The following is a 20858-nucleotide window of genomic DNA, read 5'->3' on the forward strand; positions in this document are numbered from 1 at the left end:
ATGTAATTAACCTGAAGGACTTACTCCTGGAAGAAGTAATTGAGTCCAACTGAGCTTAGAAGGATTCAGGAAGGATTAGACATTTCTATAAATTATGAGAATGCATTAATACCATGTGAGATTTAAAACAAAGGACATGTAACTTTTTGTGAGTTAGGCATAAAACAAACATCTGCAGCTGAGAAGAGTCTTTTCTTTTAGACTGGTGTGTTATGAGTGTTATTTCTTCACCTTCCTCTGTAGCATCTGGCCATTGTCTGAGGGAAAAACTTCTAGTTTAACTTAAAATGACAATTATTATGTGTTGCTGTTTATAGAGTCCTGGTTTCAATTTGTTTGCAGCAAATATTTAATAAGGCAGAATAGGATTGAACACAGGCACTTATAAAAAGAATCATGAGAGCTTTAATGTCCATAAGATGTCAGGACATTGCAACGTAGTACGGGAGTTTGTTGTGGGCCTGTTTTCCAGCAGTCCTGCAATCTCCTCCTGGTCGATGAGAACTCTGGGTGCTCAGATACTGCTTTTGTGTGTGTGTGTGTGTGTGTGTGTGTGTGTGTGTGAAACGTTTGCGTCCTTGCTGTTTTAGACTCTGCAAATGTAGGAATCATGTGGGTTGCCTTTTGCTTTACCCCATTCAACTTCATAACAGCCACTTTAAAAATAAAGCAGTTAGAACAGAGTATGGTACTCTACATGTGGTCTCATCAGACCTTTTATGCATTGGAAGAATAGTGTCCTTTGACTGGCTTTGGTACCCGTTATTTATACTTTGCAGAATTGTTTGCTTTTTGTTGCTCCTTCCAAGTGTTGTTCTGAATGATTTAATTTTCTGCCTACTCTAACCCTTCAGATCTTTTCTCTGGTCTGTGTGCAATGCTGCGACCTTTGAGGGTAGTACTTTCAATAGACTGTTTTGCTGGCCTCTTATATTTCTCGTCATTTAGTTGTATAAGCCATCTGTTGCCCATCAGACTGTAGCTACCCTTCAGCAGTGTTGGCAATTGAAATAAAACTTTGGCAACCTCTACATTAGGTGTGAAGCTTTCTACCATTTTGTGTGGTAGCAGTCATTACCCTTTTGCTCTGTCAGGTTACTGGGTTACAGTCTGATGGAGTTTTTACTTGTTCCTCTTTGCTACCAAGTTGTGTCCAAATACCAATTTATGTCCACATTTTTGTGGTCATCTCTGTGTAGCTCAGCCCTGCATCAGTGCAGAAGTTGCTGCATACTGCAAGCACCACTGAAACTTGTGGTGGTCGTCCCTTTGTCTCCCATGACTTAAAGTGAAATCTTCACTGAGAATAAACTGTTTGATCCAGGTGATATTGAGCACATTATTATGTATAATGGTCATGTCATACAAATTTAAGGATAATTATGGTACTGGATTTAGAAATGTACAGCAAGTCAGGAGTCCTGTGTTCACTATTCTTTGGCTAGTGACTCACCCTGTAGCTTAAACTGACCAACTTAACTTTTGGGCATTTCATGTTCTCACCTATAATATACTCACTATTCATTTTCAGATCTAGTGATCCGAGGAGCGTAGAAGCAAACTCTTGTGTTTTAACACAAATGTAGAGTATTCAGATCTGTGAGAGAGAAAACTCTTCTGCTCTGCTGGACAAGCAAGAAAAGTTCTGTAGCAGAGCAAGATCCTCCGATATGCCCTGTGATTCTGTTATCCAATCTTCATTGTTGAAATCTGGGAAAGCAATATACTCTGCTGCTTACAGGTGCAGAGACTTGGCTGTTCTAATCCCTTCTGTGAAGAGAAAGAGTGTTGGATGAGACACTAGAGTTTACCTCCCTCCTAAAACATTCCAGCAGGACCCCAAAGATGCACCATGCAGCACGTGGAGAAGCGCCTCTCCTGTGGAATGAATTGCTGTACCTGAGGGGGTTGCAGTGGCTTTCAAGTTCTTCGTGGGTCTCCAGCACACGGCCTGTGGACTACCGCTAGCAATGCAGCTACTGTGCCACAATGGCACCAATATGTTGTAGGCATTTCAAATGCTTTTGCAGAATGATCCTGTTATTATATTCTATTCTTTCATCTGTTTCCCTTTTATGTTCTTCCCACCTTTTTGTTCTGAAAGCAGTTTAAAGAATTATTTTCTTTTCCCGTTCCAGCCCTTCCAGTGCTTTGTACAGTTGTCTTTTTCCTTATGAAGGCTCAACCTTTCTCCTAGTCATTAACTGTTTCTTCCTTTCTAGGGAGTCCATGGGCTCTATATGCAAGTGAAACAACATGTTTTTATTATAAAGTGGCATTTTATATTGAAAGGTCCAGAATGATTGAATATGGAATGGCTGACAGCTTTGAGATGTGTTCAAATTATCACAGCTATTGGGCTTTAAACTGGAGATTTGTGATATATCCCATCTATTAGCTTAGACTTCCGGGTATCAGTAGCTCCTTCCGACCCTTAAAAATCAGTGATCTAGAATTCTGAGTATCTGTATATCCCAAAGCAGAAATAGATTGTCACATGCTCATAAGCTGTCTAGGGTTTTATTTCCTCCTATCTATAGTTTATGCCTCACATAAACTTGCAAAAAAGCTTGCATGCATTGAATCATATTGAGTTTCGCTTTTTGACTCGAATCTAGCGCAGAATGTCCTTCAGTTGTTTATAGTATTCATGTGTATAGAACTCGTTAGATGAGGTTCATAACGTCAAAGCTTTATTGGTGTTGGGATGCAAATGGCAAGTCAGTACACTATTCAGGATTAACGGTTATCTTCAGTGTGAAAGACATTAGTTAACTAAATGCTCTTGAGGTCCATTTGGAAGTCAGTGTAAATATTACGTGCAAATGCAACAAGAAAATTATTATTAAGATAGGCCCACACATCCTTTGTCTGTGTTTGGTTTGTAGTAATCTCTGGCTCTACCTGCAGTGCAGTTTGTACTTTCAGAGTAGAAATCTTTTAGGGCAGGGGTGATCTTCTGTTTTGACATGGCAGCCATTGTGCTGTTGCTGGAAATGTTTCATAAGTAACAATAACGTATTTCATTTGGAAGTCAGATCTTATGCTTTTGCATCCCTCCCATTGAGTGCTTCAGATTGATTTTGGCTGTGCTTTCAGTCTGCTGGCTCCCTGTAGCATACAAAATGTAAATGAACTCTTGCACACTTACTTAACCATGAGGCTTGCATTCTTTACGCAGAACCAGTCATTTTGCTCAGAAAACATCAGGTAGCTGGAAGGTTAGAACAGGACAGAGAACAAAGTTATGTTACTAATGGCTGATGAGTAATTAAATAACAACCCCTCATAAAAAACCCCTCAAAACCAACAACAAAACAAAACCAACTTAGGCAGTAAACATGAACAATTTCTGTTTTATCTTACAGCTTGACATTTTTTGCTCTTTCTTCCTCCCTTACTTATAAGCTATGCTTATTTTGTATTCTCACTGAATACTTCCACATAAGTATGTGTGTGTTTTGATTTGTGTTCATTGACTAAAGATTGAAGTTCAGCTGCAACATAGTATTCTTAAATGTCTGCAGCGGGCTCAGTGCCAGCTCATGCAACCTGTGCTACTTTCTGCTCCATGAAAAGAAATGGGTTAATGGCTGAGTGCTGTAGTTACAAGAATGCAGTAATTTGTGTACGTATGCAGTATGTTTAGTTGTCATACGCTTATGCAGTTTGTCATAGAACACACAGAATTTGTCATAGAGAATATACCTATAGAATTAACACAAGGATGTTGCCATTAAAGGTGTAGTACATACAGATGTGTTATATGTAGACACTCCCTTTCTCTGTGTGTGTGTACGTATACAAGAGAAGAATCCTAAGAGATTCCTAATCAGGTGCCCTGTTATGTCTAGATAATATACTAGAAATACAGTTTGACCTGAACTACTGATTGAACTAGTATTTTTGGACTCTTTCAGCACTTAAATCAATGTTCACACTGGTAACTCATATTAAGTAGCATTAGTTTACTATAACTGCATTTTCTACTCGGGCCCCACCCTGGAGAGATCTCTTAGTTTTAAAACGAAGGGTAGTAAAAAGCACAGCCATTGAAATGAAGTTTATAATGCAGCTTAAGTATGTATTCATGCTGTGGTCATGCAAATGGTTACTTACTGCTAAATTCTTTCTTTTATAAAAGATTAGCAATCTTTATTGCCAAGATTTTTTAACAATAATTTTTATGAAACATGGTACAACATTTCCTGGATATTTAATAAAAAAATACCTTAAAATACCTTATGCTTCAAGTTCGGTTTATTTTAAAATCTGAATCAGTCTTCTGCAAAATATTTTCTTCTCTGTCAGAATGCATTTAATCTCCTCACACCTACAGTTTTTCAGCTATTCGTACTATTATAATCTCTCACTCTTGTCGTGTTGTTTACACTGAGTGCAGTAGCAGTTTACACTGATTTTTCTGAGTCAGTACATTTTTAATTTCTGTGTACTGTCTGACCAAGCTTTACAGTATGAAAGGAAAGCCAACAATATGATCAGGGTGAATAAAAGCATTTTGGGTTATGTAATGTGCATTCATGCTACTATTATACAACAGAATAATTACTTGTGGCATCCTTAAATCCATTTTGAATTCAACATCGTTGCCTGCTGTCTCATACAGGGCATTCTTTGTTTCTACTGACTGCGCAGGAAGTGATGGTGAGCTCCACAATTAAATTACCTTCCTGGAAGAGGAAGAAAATAGCGTGACTTTTCACAGGAGCAGTATCACAGTTTTTTACTACCAGCAACATACATACTGGTGGAAAATGGTCTTTGGGTTTCTAAATAGTCAAAATACAATATTTTCATGTTCACATATAGTTTTCATAAAATGGTGTGACTCTGGCCATATTAAATCTGTCTGTTATTTGTAATATCAGTCATCCCTTCTCTTTGCTATACTTGGCATTTAATAAAAAATATCAGCATATTTTGGTTTAGCATTTTTCATGAAAGAAGCATGGCAAATGGCTTTGCTGGCCAGTGTTTCACAAACAGAATTTGTGTAATAACTTATCTGTGATATTTCTTATTCTAGATATAGAGTTGTCATCTTTAGCATTCAGCTTATAAATATGAAGGTAATTGTAGATTTTCAACTTCAGTGCAGTGGTGATGTCATTGGGCTAATACTATAGCAGTATCAAGTGGCATAAAAATTCACTTGTACTGGAAATAATCCTGTGATGTGTAGCCTTTTGCCAAAGTAATCAAGGGCCATTTAACAATAAAATGGGGAATTAGGGAGGTTGGAGAGGACGCAATATTAAAATTGCAATTATGTAGTTATTTCAGCACAAGTGTTGAGGTGAATAAGACCATGAGTCTTGGGATAGGGATAAAGCTTTCACTTTCAAGGCAGACTATGAGTTATTTGTGGGCTTGCATGATGACTTTAGCAGCTGTATATTTTATATCTGGGAGGATATTGATGTGGGTGGCATGGGGAGAAAGGTCCAATGTTGTAGGCCTTTGAAATCTAGATTAGTTTAAATTAGGTGAAAATTTTTTGTAGAGGCCACAGTGTTGTCAGATGTCACTGAATCAGGTAACCTGACTTGCAGCTTATACAGTCTACCTTGTATAAAGTTCTTCAGTATTTGCATACAAAAGGAGTCCTGGAAGGACAAAAAGGAACTAATACGTGCTTTTAGGTCAGCCTAACTTACTGAAGTGCAGAAGCTAGGTTATTACCTCTGTGTGTTCATATTTGTTAGAAATATTCTTAAAGTTGGGAAGTTGACATGGTGTTAGGCATTTTTGCCATACTTTCAGAGTTTAGTTAGCTCTTCTGTAAGAGATTTACACACTAATAAGTGAATTCCATTTACACAGTAAGTGAATTCCATTATGTGTATTCAATGTGGCTGTTTACAATACATATCTGTGTGTCATGTTGTTTAACAAAAATCCCACAATGACTTTTGATAGTGTTTTCTTTTCAAAGTATTTGTTCATATGTGGGTTTGTACTACTCTTTGCTTGCTGTGACCTTAGTTGTTGGCTTATGACGGTATTCTGCAGTCGCCTGGTGACAGTACAAAAGCTAAGGCCATGTGGAGGTCTCTTAGGTCTCGTATGTTGAATGCTCGGGTTTCTCAACCCTATATAAAGATCTAGACTGGCTGGTATTGCGTGACACTGGCAGGTGACTCCTCCAAAGATTGTAAAATAGGTGAGGAGGAACTGGGGAGAAGTGTTCGTGTTGGTAAAAGACAAGTTTGTTTTCAAGCTTCCAGCAGACCTTAAAAAAAACTGAGCTGGGATCTGGCCTTTTGAGCTGAATGCACATATTTTTCGTGTTTTTAGTTGCCATCTTTAGCTTCCACTGTGTGCTATTTGCAACAAAACTGGATTGATTTGGTGGCCTTCTACGTCAGAGTCTAATGGATTCAGTGTAGACATGATATTTCTTAGTTTAATAGAGTACCTGTCATCTATAGACTCTGAAGTGCCTTGTAGAGGACATCAATATTAACCTTCCCTTCTGCAAATTGAAGGTTATAGAATAGATAGAAGGTTATATCTGAAGTATACAGCGGTCTTGCATATGGCTCTACCATTTGTGGCTACTATCACCATGACTTGAATTTCCAGAGTGCTAAGACTCTCTTGAGCCACTTTTGAGGACCTCCGAGGAGGGACTCTTCTTCCTGCAAGACTGTAATCTGAAGGGCCAAACTCTCTACCATCTGCAGTTAACAGTTGTCCTGCTTGATCATGCCATGTTTTCAGATGATCATACATGAGGCTTGCATTCTGTATATAAATATAGCATTGGCTGTGCTGTGAGCTTGAACACCTAAGTATTCCTCTTATGAAAGGCACAATATAGCTATCACTCTATTCTATAGTCAGGATTACTGAAAGCTATTGACTGTTTCAGAGTCAAGTGAAATATCTGAGCTGTCTGCCACCTTTTTGTACTGTTTTTCCTCGCTCAGCCTCCCTTCCTTTCTCCTTTATGGTTCCTAGTAAGTAACTCATGTGGGAACTGTAAGCAGGCTTTGCCACCTATGAATTTCCAGGGCAGACTGGAAGCAGCAACAGTATGGCAAGGAAGAGAAGATCAGGGTTGTTAGCAGAAACAGTAATTATTATTTACTGTTTTGGGGGCACAGAACTGCTCCAACTGCCTATTTTCCTCTTTTAGGGACCCTCAGTAATCCATACCTGTAAAAGCTTTTGTTAGTTTTGACAGTTAATCACTGACTGTTTTATGCAAATCCAAAGACTCTGTGAAGAGCTTTTCCTACATTGAGACGCTATGTAACACTTGTCTCCTGTATAACACTATGTAACATTTGTCTCCAGGAGTCAAAATATTTGACAAAATGGGCTGATTTTTCTGCCAAAATCGGCAATAAAAGCTGCTTCTTTGCCTTCACTTTGGTGCTCTATTAACTTAGCTGTTATTTAGAGTATCTATTTACTGCTTAGTTTGGTGATTGGACATTTGGTTTTCCTATGCACTGAAGAGAGGAGGATTCTGAGGTTTACAAAAGTAATTCTCTGATACAGAAGGGCTTTGGACAGATATTTAATATGGGACATGTTTGCTGGGTTAGAAGAGTGTTTCTAGAAAATGTCATTTGATGATAGCTATTCCTCAAAAAATGCAAGATATGCATGGCTGAGTGTCTTACCTGACAATTTACTGGTTTCTGTTTCTTACTTTTCTATTTTAAATTAGAAACCAGCTAAAGCTTCAATGTCCGACTAAAACCACAGCAAGGAATATTTATACATACTGACGTATTATGAAAATAATACATCTCTGGCACGTTTAAGAGTGACCAAGATTGTGGTGAACTGTAGAGCTGTGAAGCACGACAAAAATGGGAAGGGTTTAGGTTATCTGATGTTTCAGGTTCCATGAAGAGTAAGTCAGACAAGAGGGTGGGAGGGCTTGTCTTGATTTTGTTAAAAGTCTTTCTAGCAAGAGAGGTGAGAGTCAGGATGAGAAAACTGTTTGTAGGTAAGAAGCAGTGAAAAGGTAAATGCATAAATCATACAAGATAGAGATGGAAGTTTGGGGCTAAGCTGTTAGGGCATTGCTGCATAGTGAACTTCTCAGAGGACTTGATTCTCACTGAATAATATGGCTACATTCATTTGCTGCACAGATGCTTCTAAGAAGTGGGACAAACTCAGAGGAAGAATTTATGTGTTCCCATGGCTGAGCAAGTTCCACCATTTTTAAGAGCTGGACAATGCCATTTTAATGTAGACCACTTTGAAAATTCGATTTCTTAATGCACCTGCCTAAACTTTAAATGCATGCAGTGGGAAATGATGTGTAAATTAGACTTCTTTACTTTTGCTTTGATTCATTTGGGGCTAGTCCCATGTAATTCACTGATATCCAAATGAGTCTAAATTTGCATAACTTCAGAAGGTGTGAGAATGCACAGCTCAGCACCATGGTATGCATGTTGTTTCTCATTTTCTCCCAGAGTGGCTTTAAGTAGCTGCAAGATGCCCGAGTAAAAGGGTTCTAACTGAGCAGCAGCATTTGTGTAAGAGGCTTTTTCTTTTCTTTTTTTTTTATTTTTTATTTCTCTTAACCTCTAAATCTGACCTATAGCTTTTATTACTGCTTGCCAGCTCTTCAGGCAGATACCAGCCAGGCTGTGAGCTCTAAGGATTGATCCTGGAAGCTCTGGGTTGCTGCCAGGAAAGGTTATGTCGTAAGAAAGGAAAGGAAAAGGGTGGAGGTTTGGAAATCCAGGAATACCCCTAGCTCTCAGATCATAGGAAAAGTCATAAAGCCGTTCTGGCTTCGGAGATTGGTGCAGTCAACATACAGAATTCTGATTTTTTTTCAGCAGCATCCAAAATGTGGAAATGGGAATTTGCAAAGTGGAAACAGCTCCATAGTGATTTCATTTCCAAGTGTACTGTACAATAAGAGCAGGCACTCTTGCAAAGCCAAGTGTCTACGCTGCCTGGAGTCTGCAGGCTGCAGGAGATGCTACCTCTAGCCACCCAAATCCTGCATTTCAAGCCACCGTTTCCTAGACTGGAGATTCTGCTTTAAATTGAGTCCAGTCTCATGCAAGCTGTTTTCCAGGCTGGCAGTTCTGCAGAGTGGAGCATGAGGACAATGATGGGATGCAAGGCTCTTTAAATACTACCAGCATTGCAAACTGATTGCAAGAGGAAGTGTCAATGAGTATAGCTAGGGGCCTTCTCTAGTGACAGTTAAAATACTTCTGACTTCATTTGATAAGCTTAGTCCTGTCACTGCTATTTTCTGTGGGGATTTTGCTGTGGGATCTGGTTGTTCTTCAGACAACTTTTCTGTTTCATCTGCCCTGCTACTTTCTTTCAGTGATGTGTTACTGCATGTTAAATTAAGGTTTTTCTTCTCTTAGGTATTACATCTGGCATTATAGATGCTTTTATTTCTGGAGCTTTTGAAGCTTACTCATTCCATTATTTGATTTTTCCCCCCCCCCCCTTCTTCCCCCTTCACCCTCCCAAGGATGACTGTAGTTAATTAAAGTCTTATGCTAGAGAATAGTGTGTAGGGAAGCAATATCCAAATAATAAGGGTCAAATGACAAAAAAATCTCATTCCTTCATTCAGGAATTCAAATCCTTCATTCAGAAGGTTTAAGGTTATTCACATTTTCACAGTTAGGCAATCAGTGAAATGAAACAGTCATTCTTGATTAGAGTGCCTTATTTTTAGTTAAATTATAAGTTACTGCACTTTAGGCAGTTTTATTCTAGCACAGGGTGTCTGTCCCTGAAGTTAATAAAAATAGCTAGAGTGGAAAACTCCCCATCTGGAAAAGCTGTAAGGTTCAAGGAAAGTGAAAAGCATTTGAAAATCTGTCAAAATCAGTAGAAACTGTGTTGTGGAGAGACGAGTTTCACTATCTTGAGACTACTTCTGCAGAATTCCTGAATAAAACAAGCCTTTAGTAAAGTGGTAATGTTTTAAATGACTAAGCCTGAAGAATATTTGGTGTCTCATTTACTTCTTCTTCATCCCAGTTGTTTTCTTTCAGTACTTTATTCCAGTCTGCCTAATGAAACACAATCGCATTGTTTTCATTCCACAATTCTTGCTTTCAGAATCTCAATGGATAATATTTGCATTGGAAAAAAAGTGCAAACCAGTGGGGTTTTTTGGTAAAAGCAATTGTTTCGAGTGATATTTATAAAGTAGTGGCTGCAGTTCTTTATGTTTCTATTTGGGTAGCAGCCTACTTTTGTACTGTTCAGAATTTGAACTGGGTTTTTTTTTTTTTTATTAAAATCTTGAATCTCTGTTCCCTGTTGCTAGGATGTATCGTTAATTTAGGAGGTGGTGGAGTTTCTAATTTATAATCCCATGGAATGTCAACAGGTAGCATTTGTACCTTTGGCCCACAGGGCTGTGGAATGCAGATCTGTATTTTAGCTTTCAAACTGAGTGAAACACCTGGCAACTTTGGGACATATGCAAGTTCTGCTTTATTTTCCTGTCATTGGTAGGCAAAATGGCCAGAGATCAGCATCTCTTTTCCAGTTTTGCGGAGAAGAACTGATGGGAAATGGAGATTGGGGTATCGAAGGTTGCACACGGTGTCTCACCAGATTCATGAAGGAGTGTTGCTTTTACACACCTGGTAACAAGCTGCTTGTAATTTAGGGCATGCTTCCTCAAACCCTGTGTTGGTGGCCACTGCAGAGAGAATACGTCTGTTGGATATTATGCTGATACTCATATCTTTTCCTCATCCTGCAATTGTGTGTGTGGCTATCTTGCACTTTCACAATGCTTTGGTGAGTCGGTGAGACTGAGTGTGGATGCAGGAGCCAGCCTGTACAGGGCAGGGTCAGGCCCTTGATTACAGCCAGCTTGGAACCAAATTATAGCTCCTTCAGTACAGGGCATCTGCAGCTGGTGTTGGAGTCAGTTTGTGTTTGGAGGAACATTTTAGTCTGAATGTGTTTCAGTCTGCATGGAGCTCTCATGTTTCAGCAAGAGCTGTATACACGGGTAATGTTTTGCGCTGCATAGCTGCAAGATGATTGTGAGGGTGTGCCCCTTTTAAGGTCCAGCATTGCAGAGAATTAGTAAAGATACTAGAATTACCCTAGGTCATCAGTACCTGCACAGCCTCAAAAAGCAAGGACTTACAAGATTATACTTCAGTTCAATCTTTCTACATTTGCTTTTGAAAGATGCTGTCTATATGGTTGGAAGCTATTTGCTCATTAGTTACACTTGCAGATTATCAAAGCTATCATCTGTTGCCTGAAAAATCAAAATAATACTGTTTAAAAATACAAAATAACTCGGACTCTAAAATGTCATATCTGTTTGTTTATGGTTAGCCTTGTGGAGGACCAAGAAAATCTTACTGAAGCCCTGAGATGTTGGGGTCTGACATCTTTGTTAGACTTCTGGACATGTTGAAAGAGATGAGAGGAAAGTGCTGGAGAGCCTTTTCTGTTGTTCTGATGCACAAAATGGCGTAAAAGTTCTGGTGCTGTTAATTGGTACCATGTAACAGTGATCACTGTGTGCCACTGTCAAAGCTTGCAAAGAGCTTTAAGAACATCTTTTAATAGCAGTATTCCTCTTAGCAGACAGCACAAAAGCAAGCGTTAAAACTCGCCTTTGGGTAGCCTGGTTGTGTCAGTGAAGAGATGGCCTCTTGATTAAATCCAGATCGAGCAGTTTCCTGCTAGCATGCTAACTCAGCCCACAATGTCTTATTCTGAAAGTCTGTTATTGACCTCATCTGCCAAGTCCTTTTTCCTTTTAAACTTACAGGCAGAATTGCTAAAATAATACAAACACAGACAATACCTAAAAATTTCCTAAAATGGTTTCTAGCAGTTTAACTGACAAAACTCAGGTTTAGATTTTGGGAGTTTGGGGTTGTTTTTTGTTTTGCCCTCTTTAAAAAAAAAAAAAAAAAAAAAAAAAGTCTTTTTTAAACATTCTCCCAAGATGATGTCTTGGGGAAGTTGCAGTGTTGCAATTAATGGAAAATATTGTGCATGTGTCAATCTTGGAAGCAGATTCTGCCCTTGTTTGGTACAGTCACGTAAGTGAATGAGAGTGTTTTTTACACACACTGAGTAGAATATGGCTGTAAGTCCCACTGTGAGTGGGACAATCTGTTGGAAAGAACAGTAATAATTAAGCACAGTGGTGTTGACTTTCTTCCCTGTTTGAAAGTGGTTGTGTTGTCTAACTAGTAATACAGAAATGTATTTTAATTGTAAGATGAAAAGTCAGCAATAAAGTGGTTCTTTTGGGTTTTTTCATCTTTTTTTTTTGTCCAATCAGGTATGGCTTAGGGAAAATTTGAGTGGAGGAGATACATAGTGGTAGTAGCAATATATCCTTTTAGTATTTCTGTAATGGTGGTGTTATATATGTTCCAGATAGGTCTTTAAGTCAGGTATGTAACAGATTATACACTTCTAAAACAGCTTTCCGATCCATGGAACAATATTTTGCAAGTTATCCTGGTGAAATTGGATTCTTTTCCTGTGGGCTTGCGCTGGGGTAACAGTGGGTTTGGTGCAGTAGCACTGTGCATTGCCTTGTCGATTTGTAAAAGGCATTAATGGGTTCATGACACAAGGCCAAGTCAGTTTGCAGTTTCACAGTCAAGCAGATGTAAATCAGCAGTGCTTCCAGAATTTGTCTTGCATCTTGCACACAAGCTTGTTTTCCCTGTATCAGCTGGTGTGTTTCTGCAGCTGTGGGGTGAACAAGGGTGGGCAGCTAATCTGGATTAAACTTGACCCAACCAAGTGAAATGAAAGGCTGTGCTCTGGCTTGGCCACTTTCTAAGCCCAGTTTGCTGTAGCAGGTAGGCAGAAAAAGGCCTCTGAGCCTGACTTGTTTCAGTGACTTAAACTCAACTGAAAAATGACATTTTGCAGTTGACATGTTGCTGCAAATTTCCTAGGACCTTTGCTTCCGTACTGTGTCTACACTCTTTACAGTCTGTTAATGGGGCCTTGTGTCTTGATCCTACAAGATGTTCCTGCTCTTTCAGGGCTTCCTACAGACACAGAGGTACTTTTCTGCCAAAAAATGCCTGTACTCAGGCCCACTTATTGTTAGAAAGTCAAGAACATTGAGGGATACTGATATTATTCCTGTCTTTTTCTTTCCCTTTCTAGTTTTTGGAGGGTGTTTTTGTTAAATGCAGACAGCAGGTTGTATTTTAATAACTAAGATAGACTACTGTGTGTTCATACCCAATGCAAGTTTATTTCCTGTAGTATTTTTCTACTGATGTATTTAACCTAAAAAGATTTAAATTGGGTTTTTTTGCCATAGTCTTGAAATATTTCATGATGGTCTGATTTTCCCTTTGCATAATGTCATTAATCCTAGCTAGATACAAGGCTTGCCTTAAAATACCTTCTAAACTCAATAAATGTGAATACTTAAAAATTTATTTAATTCTTTAAGATGACCTTTCAATAGTTTATTTACATAAATCGTAGCGATGTCTGGGGATTTTTGAAAGGGGTTTTCTTTTCTCTCATGGTTGCAGACACTTGAATAGGCTCAAGCCATTTCCTTCTCTGAAGCAAAAGGCCCTTTTTGTTACTGGAGTTTCACTGGTGCTAGTGATATGCGATAATAGTGATTAAATAGTGATTATTCATGCCTGGTATTTGAATCAAGGCAGAAGCGTAGATGCATCACAGCACATTTTCCTCAACCTGACGATGTAGTACATCGATCGCTAAACAGCAACAGTGGGAGGGGAACTGCACACCTCCCTCATGCTGCCTCTGTAGAGTTCAGCCTTTCCTACGTCAGTGGTCTGAAAGTTCCTTCCCAGAGACAGCCAACTCAAAAGGTAGAGAGGAATTTTCTGTTAGGCTGCTCTTGTTGTTTTCATTTATAATCCCGTTTTTAAAGCTTTTTTATCACACCTACTTAACAAATAAGTATTTAAACTACTCACAAAAATCATCTTCTGAACTTCCCTCCAAACAGTGGTAGAATGTAAGGGAATGTTTCTAGCTACTTCAGACTTAAAGCCAGATGTAAGCGTTAAAACCAACTGCTGTTTAAAAAGCACACACACCCCAAACACCAAACCCTAGATTTGTTGACAAATACTGTACCTACTGGAAACTGTAAGAGAAAATTGAAATGTTATAATGGCACGTTTGCAAGATGACTTTGACAAACTCCTTGCAAAAGTATGATGAAATGTTCCGCATCCAGATGTGTTCATGACCTTACATTCTGTGTGGTGAGCCAAAGTTGGTATTTTCAGCAAGGGAATCACAAGTGCCGATGCTACAGTTGCAGTCAGTTTTCATGTTTATTCAAAAGTTAAGTGAGACACTGGATTACCACTGTTGTTCCCTCCAGTAATATTATTCTTTGTGGGATAATGGATATTCTTTTAGATACTAATATACGATAGGATCGTAAGATAACTTGATTGCCATCATGCTATAAAACCTTAGGTGGAGCTTGTCACAGAAGTATCTTGAAGATAAACTTACGAAAAGTCTCTGTTATTTGATAGAGCATTTGGTGTTTGGGGAACCAAAATAATTTAGTAATTAAAGATGTACTGTTCCTGGGAAAAGATGGAATTTAATCTGTGTTTCATTGTGAAAGCCTTGTCAGGGATCTGACTTGTGTCTGATTGTTGTGCTTTGGTTTTTTTTTTGACTTTGTAGGTTGAAGAAGACCAGTTACCTCCAGAACACACTGTCAGCCAGTATGAAACATGCAAGATCAGGACAATAAAAGCTGGAACTTTGGAGAAACTTGTGGAGAACCTTCTGACAGCTTTTGGGGATAATGATTTTACCTACATCAGTATCTTTCTCTCAACATACAGAGCTTTTGCTTCTGCTAAGGAAGTACTGGAACTTCTCCTTGACAGGTAAGAGCCAGTATAATGCAAACTAAGCCATTGTTTCCAGGACAGGGGGATGTTGTCTGGAATTCCTTCCGTTACATTTAGTGCACCTGAACTTAATAACCTGATGGACAGATGTCAACAATACTGCAAAATCCGCAATTTCCACATAAACATGAAGCGCGTAAAGGCACGTTGCCCACATCCCAAGTCTCATTGAAGCATAGTCACCAGGTAGAGAGTGTGCTGTGTCTGATTGTTAAGAAACCAAACTGGGACTGACACAAGACAATTAATATTGTTCCCCCCCCAAAAAAAAGGCCAGAATGCATGGGCTGCAAAGCCCATAAGAATCTAGAATAGCTGCTTATATTTTGCTGGATACTGATATTTCCAGATGTAATTCTGCTTTTTGAGGGCTGCTGATTTTGAAGAAGTATTGTACAGCCATAAGCAAGATTTCACTATACCCTTCTATTACTTCACATGAACTTGCAGTCATAATTTTTTAAAGATGGACAAGAACTGCTTAATGTTCATTAGTATAGAAGAGCAGCATAAGAACTCACAGGTTTTAACCTTGGCTCTCCCCACTAGGAAGATAAGGAACCAAGGCATAGATAAGTTATCTGTGCTCTTCGTTTGTATTTGAAAAGTGGTATAGTACTCCTTGCTTTAAATGAATGTTTTGTGGCTCAGTTCATAGCAGTGTTGAAGTGCCTAGCTGCCAGGCCTGCTGTGATTGTAGTAATAGCTGTGGTTGCTCAAGTGTAGCAAGTTCACAGTCAAGGAAGAAGTCAGATGAGGAAAGAGCAGCCATCCTCATGAGCAGACTGTACAGTGAGGTTTACTACTGTGAGCTTTGCCTGTCAGTCCATACCATTTCAGATGCAGAACATGAGGAGCAATAAAAATTGCATATATGAAAGAATATAAAAATATTGAATGTACCCTTCTTTTGAGTGGGTAATTCTTTCTATGCCTTCAGCTTTGGATTCTAAATTTTTTACTTTTAAGAATAAAGTAGGAAAGGACATCAAGTTTGTATGGTTTCTAGTAACTTTAGAGAGGAGCTGACTTGCCAAGTGACAGTGTCATGAGATCTCTTGCTGCCTAAGCATGTTGATTGCCAAAGAGAATCCAAGAGCTGTATGCATATACATTGTGACTTTCAGCCAGTAATCTTTCATGTATGATTTATTTTACTTACCTTCATTAAGATACTTTTTTAAATGGAAAATTTTGAATGAATTAAAAAATAGCCTTTGCAAGGATGCTTTGCCCCAAACGGGTATTTTCGGTATCATTCCCGTAACAGTGCAGTTTTCTCTCTCTGTACTGGTGGGTTGCCAGACTGCTCACTTGTGATTCTTGCGTGTTAATTGATGTGTATCTGGGGAAATTTTCTTTCTGTAAATTTTCTTTTCTGTGACGCCTTGCAAAGAGTTTAAATAATGTGAATCAGTCATTCAAAGGTGGCTCTGAACAGGATTGTACACAGGAAGCTTTTCTATTAAAGGCACTTAAGTAGTCTTAAGACAACTAATTCTGTCTTAAAGTACATTCATACATCCACTTTAGATTCCCAGAAAGCATATTTATGTGCATTCCTCGACATGGTCAACGTAGTTTTGACTTTTAGTAGTTTCCATTCTTACTTCTCTCTTACTGAGGTACCTCAGTAATGCAAACAAATGTCCTACCTGAGACTGCAACTTCATTTTAAAACTCACTGTCCAAACATGCCTAGAACTTTTTGCAACAGACCCCACCATGAAGACCCTCTACTGTCAACAGGTAATAAAGAAAAATAGTGTGAGGAATACGCTATGATGCAAATATTTAGGAGGAGGGATCGTACTGAGGTGAAGTGAGAGTAGGTTTTTAAGTCACAGGGACAGTTTTGGAATTCCACCTAAGTTTTCAAATGTCCATTATTTTTACACTTTTATATCTGGTTGTTTTTTGCTATTCTTAGGAGGCAGAAGACTGTTATGCAAAGAGCAATTCATACATCACACTTAATTTGTATTATTATTTGCAGCTGACAAGCAAGTTTAGAATCTAGTATCAAATCTGTTAAGCTGGGTGATCACCAAAGTACTGTTTCTGGAGAAAAGTTCTTGGTGCTGGAAGCTGTTTTGGGTCCTTGGTGGTGGGCTGGCTCTTTGGTTGTTTCGAAGCCCCTGGTCAGGACTAGGAAAGGGGTCGTGCAGCTGGAGCTGTTGGGCTGGTTTGTTCTGTGTGCTTCTGCACAGAGGACTTTGTGTGTCCTGTGTATAACAGGATAGGTGGTTATTTCGTATGGAGGTATCTGGAGCTCTTGATTGCCTTACCTGGTTGGATTCAATAGGTGCTCCTAGGGATTCACTAGCCATTAAAATGTTCAAACTCTGTTAGGCTGCACTGTCCTAAGAATAATGAAGAAGTCACTTGGGATTCTTCCTTTTGCACTGAAATTTGTAGAGTCCTCTAGATAAACTGTTCTGTTTTCTTCCCATATTTTCCCCTAGTGGAAAGGATCATAGCAAGGTAAAAATAGAAGTGTACAAAATTAATAAACATTGAAATTATAAAATGAGATAATCAGGGATCAGGAATTTGAGAGGCGGAGAAACTCAAGATCTTTATGAAATTCAGCATGTGCTTTAATTTGTGTATTGTTTTCTTGGAAAGTATGTGTTAATAGGATTATAAAAACAGCTTGAAGAAAGTAATTACTCGTTCTCTCAGAATCTTTGGTCATGAGACATGTAAACTCTCTGGGCTCCTGTGAAAATGCCAGCTCTGTGCAGTAAAGGTATCTGTAAATTGTGTAGCTTGGTGCAATTTAGCTCAATTAACTCTGCAACTAAGTTCTTAATATTTTCATATCTGGGAATTCCATCTGTCATATTACAACTGGATTGCAGCACAAAAGAAATGGCAAGTCTGACTTGAGTCTTACATTTTCTCAGGAGTTTATCAGAGGAGTGAAAACCAGCCTTAATTGGAAAACAGATTATGCAGGCAGGACTAACTGAGCTTTGAAATGTTTGAATAGCCAGTTTAAAAGGGATTTCATTTGAGCATTCAAGCAGGAACTAACAAGAAAATAGGTGTCCTTTTCTAAAGCTGATGTGCTTGTTTTTCACTGCATTGTTGGCTGCTGATTGGGGGAAAGGATCTTGGGCCAGACTTGTGCACTGCTGAGTCCTTGTGGTCTTCAAGAGATCGAGTTCCCATCGTATTGGTTTTTAGTAATGTGCTGCCATGGTAGAAGCCCTGCTTTAAGGAGGGACATCCTCTTGTGAATGGCTTTGAAGGTAGGAAGAGAGAACAAGGGAAGTTTGAATACTGCAGTTCTGCTTCAAACAAATAGCCTAAATGATATTTATAGCAACATTTCAGGTAAGTTTTGGTAGTCTGGTTGTTTAGGACAGCAGCAAGTTTGGAGCATATTTGACTCAAAGTCAGCCCTGCCTTCCTGATGTTGCTTTAAAGAGGTGAAAATGTCAGAACAGGGCAAGAAAGCACAAGGGAAAAGTCTCCACAGAATAGAACTCTCCTTTCTGAGCCCAGTTCTAATCTTACTGGCTTGTGTGCCTCTCGAAATAAGTTATAATACCTCCCTCAGCTGAAGGGCACACAGGCTGCCTGACCTTCTCACCACTACCACCAGCCTTTTACAATGAATGATAGAATCCACAGGAAATCCTAGGAGGTCACCACTTCCTTCCCCTCTCACAAATCTTAGGAGCACCGTGAGTAAGAATCCATGGATGTTTCTCTTGCCTTTTGGATTTGGATAATCTAGAATTTTATGACTTGGGACAAAATGTAGATGAAATTTAAGATATAAAAGTTAGCATGATTTACACACAGCTGTGGAATACGGGCTTGTGAAGAAATGCAGATGTTATAAGGAAAAATAAATAAAAAAAGAATTGGATAGTAGTTGAATTTAACCAGCTTAGTTTTCATCTCTACATTAGTTCAGAATAAGTAGCAAAGACTCCTCATTCTCATGCTGGAGAGGGATTCTTCATTAGGGGGCTGTAGTGAGAGGACAAGGGGTTACGGGTTCAGACTTAAACAGGGGAAGTTTAGGTATAAGGAGGAAGTTCTTTCCTGTGAGGGTGGTGAGGCACTGGAATGGGTTGCCCAGGGAGGTTGTGAATGCTCCATCCCTGGCAGTGTTCAAGGCCAGGCTGGGCAGAGCCTTGGGTGACATGGTTTAGCGTGAGGTGTCCCTGCCCATGGCAGGGAGGTTGGAACCACGTGATCTTAAGGTCCTTTCCAACCCTGACTGTTTTATGATTCTATGACAAACTTCTTCCAAAATTTACATGTGGAAGCTGGATAGCCCTTAAGTCCAGTGCATTCAGCTTATTTTGGATTTGCTGTGGATACACCCCTCACTGTGAGTGCTGAGGTATTGTCTGATGTATGTATTAGAGATACACAAACCCAGATTAGACAGTGAGAGTCCTGGGTCTCTTTGGAAGAGTGTCCTAGGAAATCTGGATATATTGTACCCTAATTATGTGGGGATACGTGTTGGTCATTTGATGCTTTGTCTGCAGAGTATTCTGTCCAAGCAGTGCAAGCAGTAACAGATTAACTAAATCTGATGCGGAAACATTCTGTCTAAATAAGGTGACATGATCTTCCCTGAGTGATGGGGCAAATAAAAAAGCAAATGCTGTGCTTATGAGAAACTGAAGTGTTAGGGCAGAAAAAATGAACTTTTAACAGGTTTGAATAATGCAGAATCACATTTGTTTTCGTTAAATCAGCCCACACTGCGGTGAGGTTTTGTGAAATCTTACGGGCAAAACCTTTTTTCCAGTGTGGGCCTTACTCTATTAAAATAAGCTGTAATCTGTCCTGTGAGCGTGTGAGGCTCTGCAGCCATAGGTAGCTCCTAGGCGGCCTTTCTGGGCTCTGTGCTGTAGTCTTCATTTCCTGCATAGCTGCAGAGGAGTTGGTAGTTTTCTCTTTTCCCGTGTGTCTCTTTAGTCTTTTCTGCCACACGTTGCTTACATTGCCTTTACTCCTCTTCACATGACATTGGAAAGCAGGAGAAAGTCGTCCCAAAGCCAAGCACGCATGGCTTTGGTTTTTTCACAATAGGAATCGTACAGTTGTGCAGTGCTAGTCCTTGCAGCGTTTTTTACTCCCGCAGCCCATGCTGGTACAGTTATCACAGAAATGCACGATTTCTGAGTAACTTCTAACACTTCTTGGAGATTGTGAATAAATCTGTTCGGTTTTGGGGAGGCTGATTGGTTTTTTCTTCCTGTTTTTTTTTTTTTTTTTTTCTTCCCTTCAAGGACTTCAAATTCAGCTTGAAGGTTTTGCTTTTATTAAATTTGAGACTGAACCCCTGTTGACTTTTTTTTGTCTGGATTCAGCCTATAAAGGTTTTCTTTAACATAGAATAGAAGTCAAACTAAACAAAATCTTGGGCTGGTATGTTGAAAAATGAAGGGGATGACTTGTATTTTCAAAGCTATTTAAGAGTAACTGGACATCCGCATCCCTTTAGTATTCATGGAAGTTTGGCATCTAAATGCAGCAGACAGCTTTGAAAACCTGCCAGGTCTTTAACACTGTATGTTCTGATATCTTCTCTTTGTTTTGTTGAAGTGGGCAGGGATATTTAAAAAAAAAAAAATCTTGTTGGCATTTTGATGTGAAAACACTCAATGGAAGTTCCTGGATAGAGGAAGAGGAGGCCAGCTCTTCCTGCCCCTAGCTGTGAGGGTACAGCACGATGTGCCAGTGCCACTGGGTGTGCTGTGGAATTAACCACTCACAAGGGTAGTGGAAGCCAAAGATGTTTAGTTGTCCAGATGAGAGCAGAAGCAGGCTAAGTTCCTGTCTTATGTCTTTTATTTTGTCCTAGTAATCGTGTTCCTTGCGATGACACTTAGAAGTGGGGCTGTGCTGTACTTGGCACAGTTGCAGATGAAGTGGCAACCAGTGCCTATGCCAAGGAGT

At 39.3% G+C, this 20858-nt stretch overlaps 1 protein-coding gene across 1 annotated transcript in view; it reads left to right on the plus strand.

The window, feature by feature from the left end:
• The window catches only part of RGL1 (ral guanine nucleotide dissociation stimulator like 1), a gene marked incomplete at its 3' end in the record, with an annotated part of 79341 nt that overhangs the window by 6167 nt on the left and 52316 nt on the right, over positions 1–20858 (plus strand). Inside the window, exon 3 of the mRNA XM_080623992.1 lies at positions 14689–14897. Within this exon, the coding sequence (XP_080480118.1) occupies positions 14689–14897 (209 nt within the window). The remainder of the gene's footprint in view (positions 1–14688; positions 14898–20858) is intronic.

Source organism: Psittacula echo (genome assembly GCF_963264785.1).
Source record: "Psittacula echo genome assembly, chromosome: 7".
NCBI lineage: Eukaryota > Metazoa > Chordata > Aves > Psittaciformes > Psittacidae > Psittacula > Psittacula echo.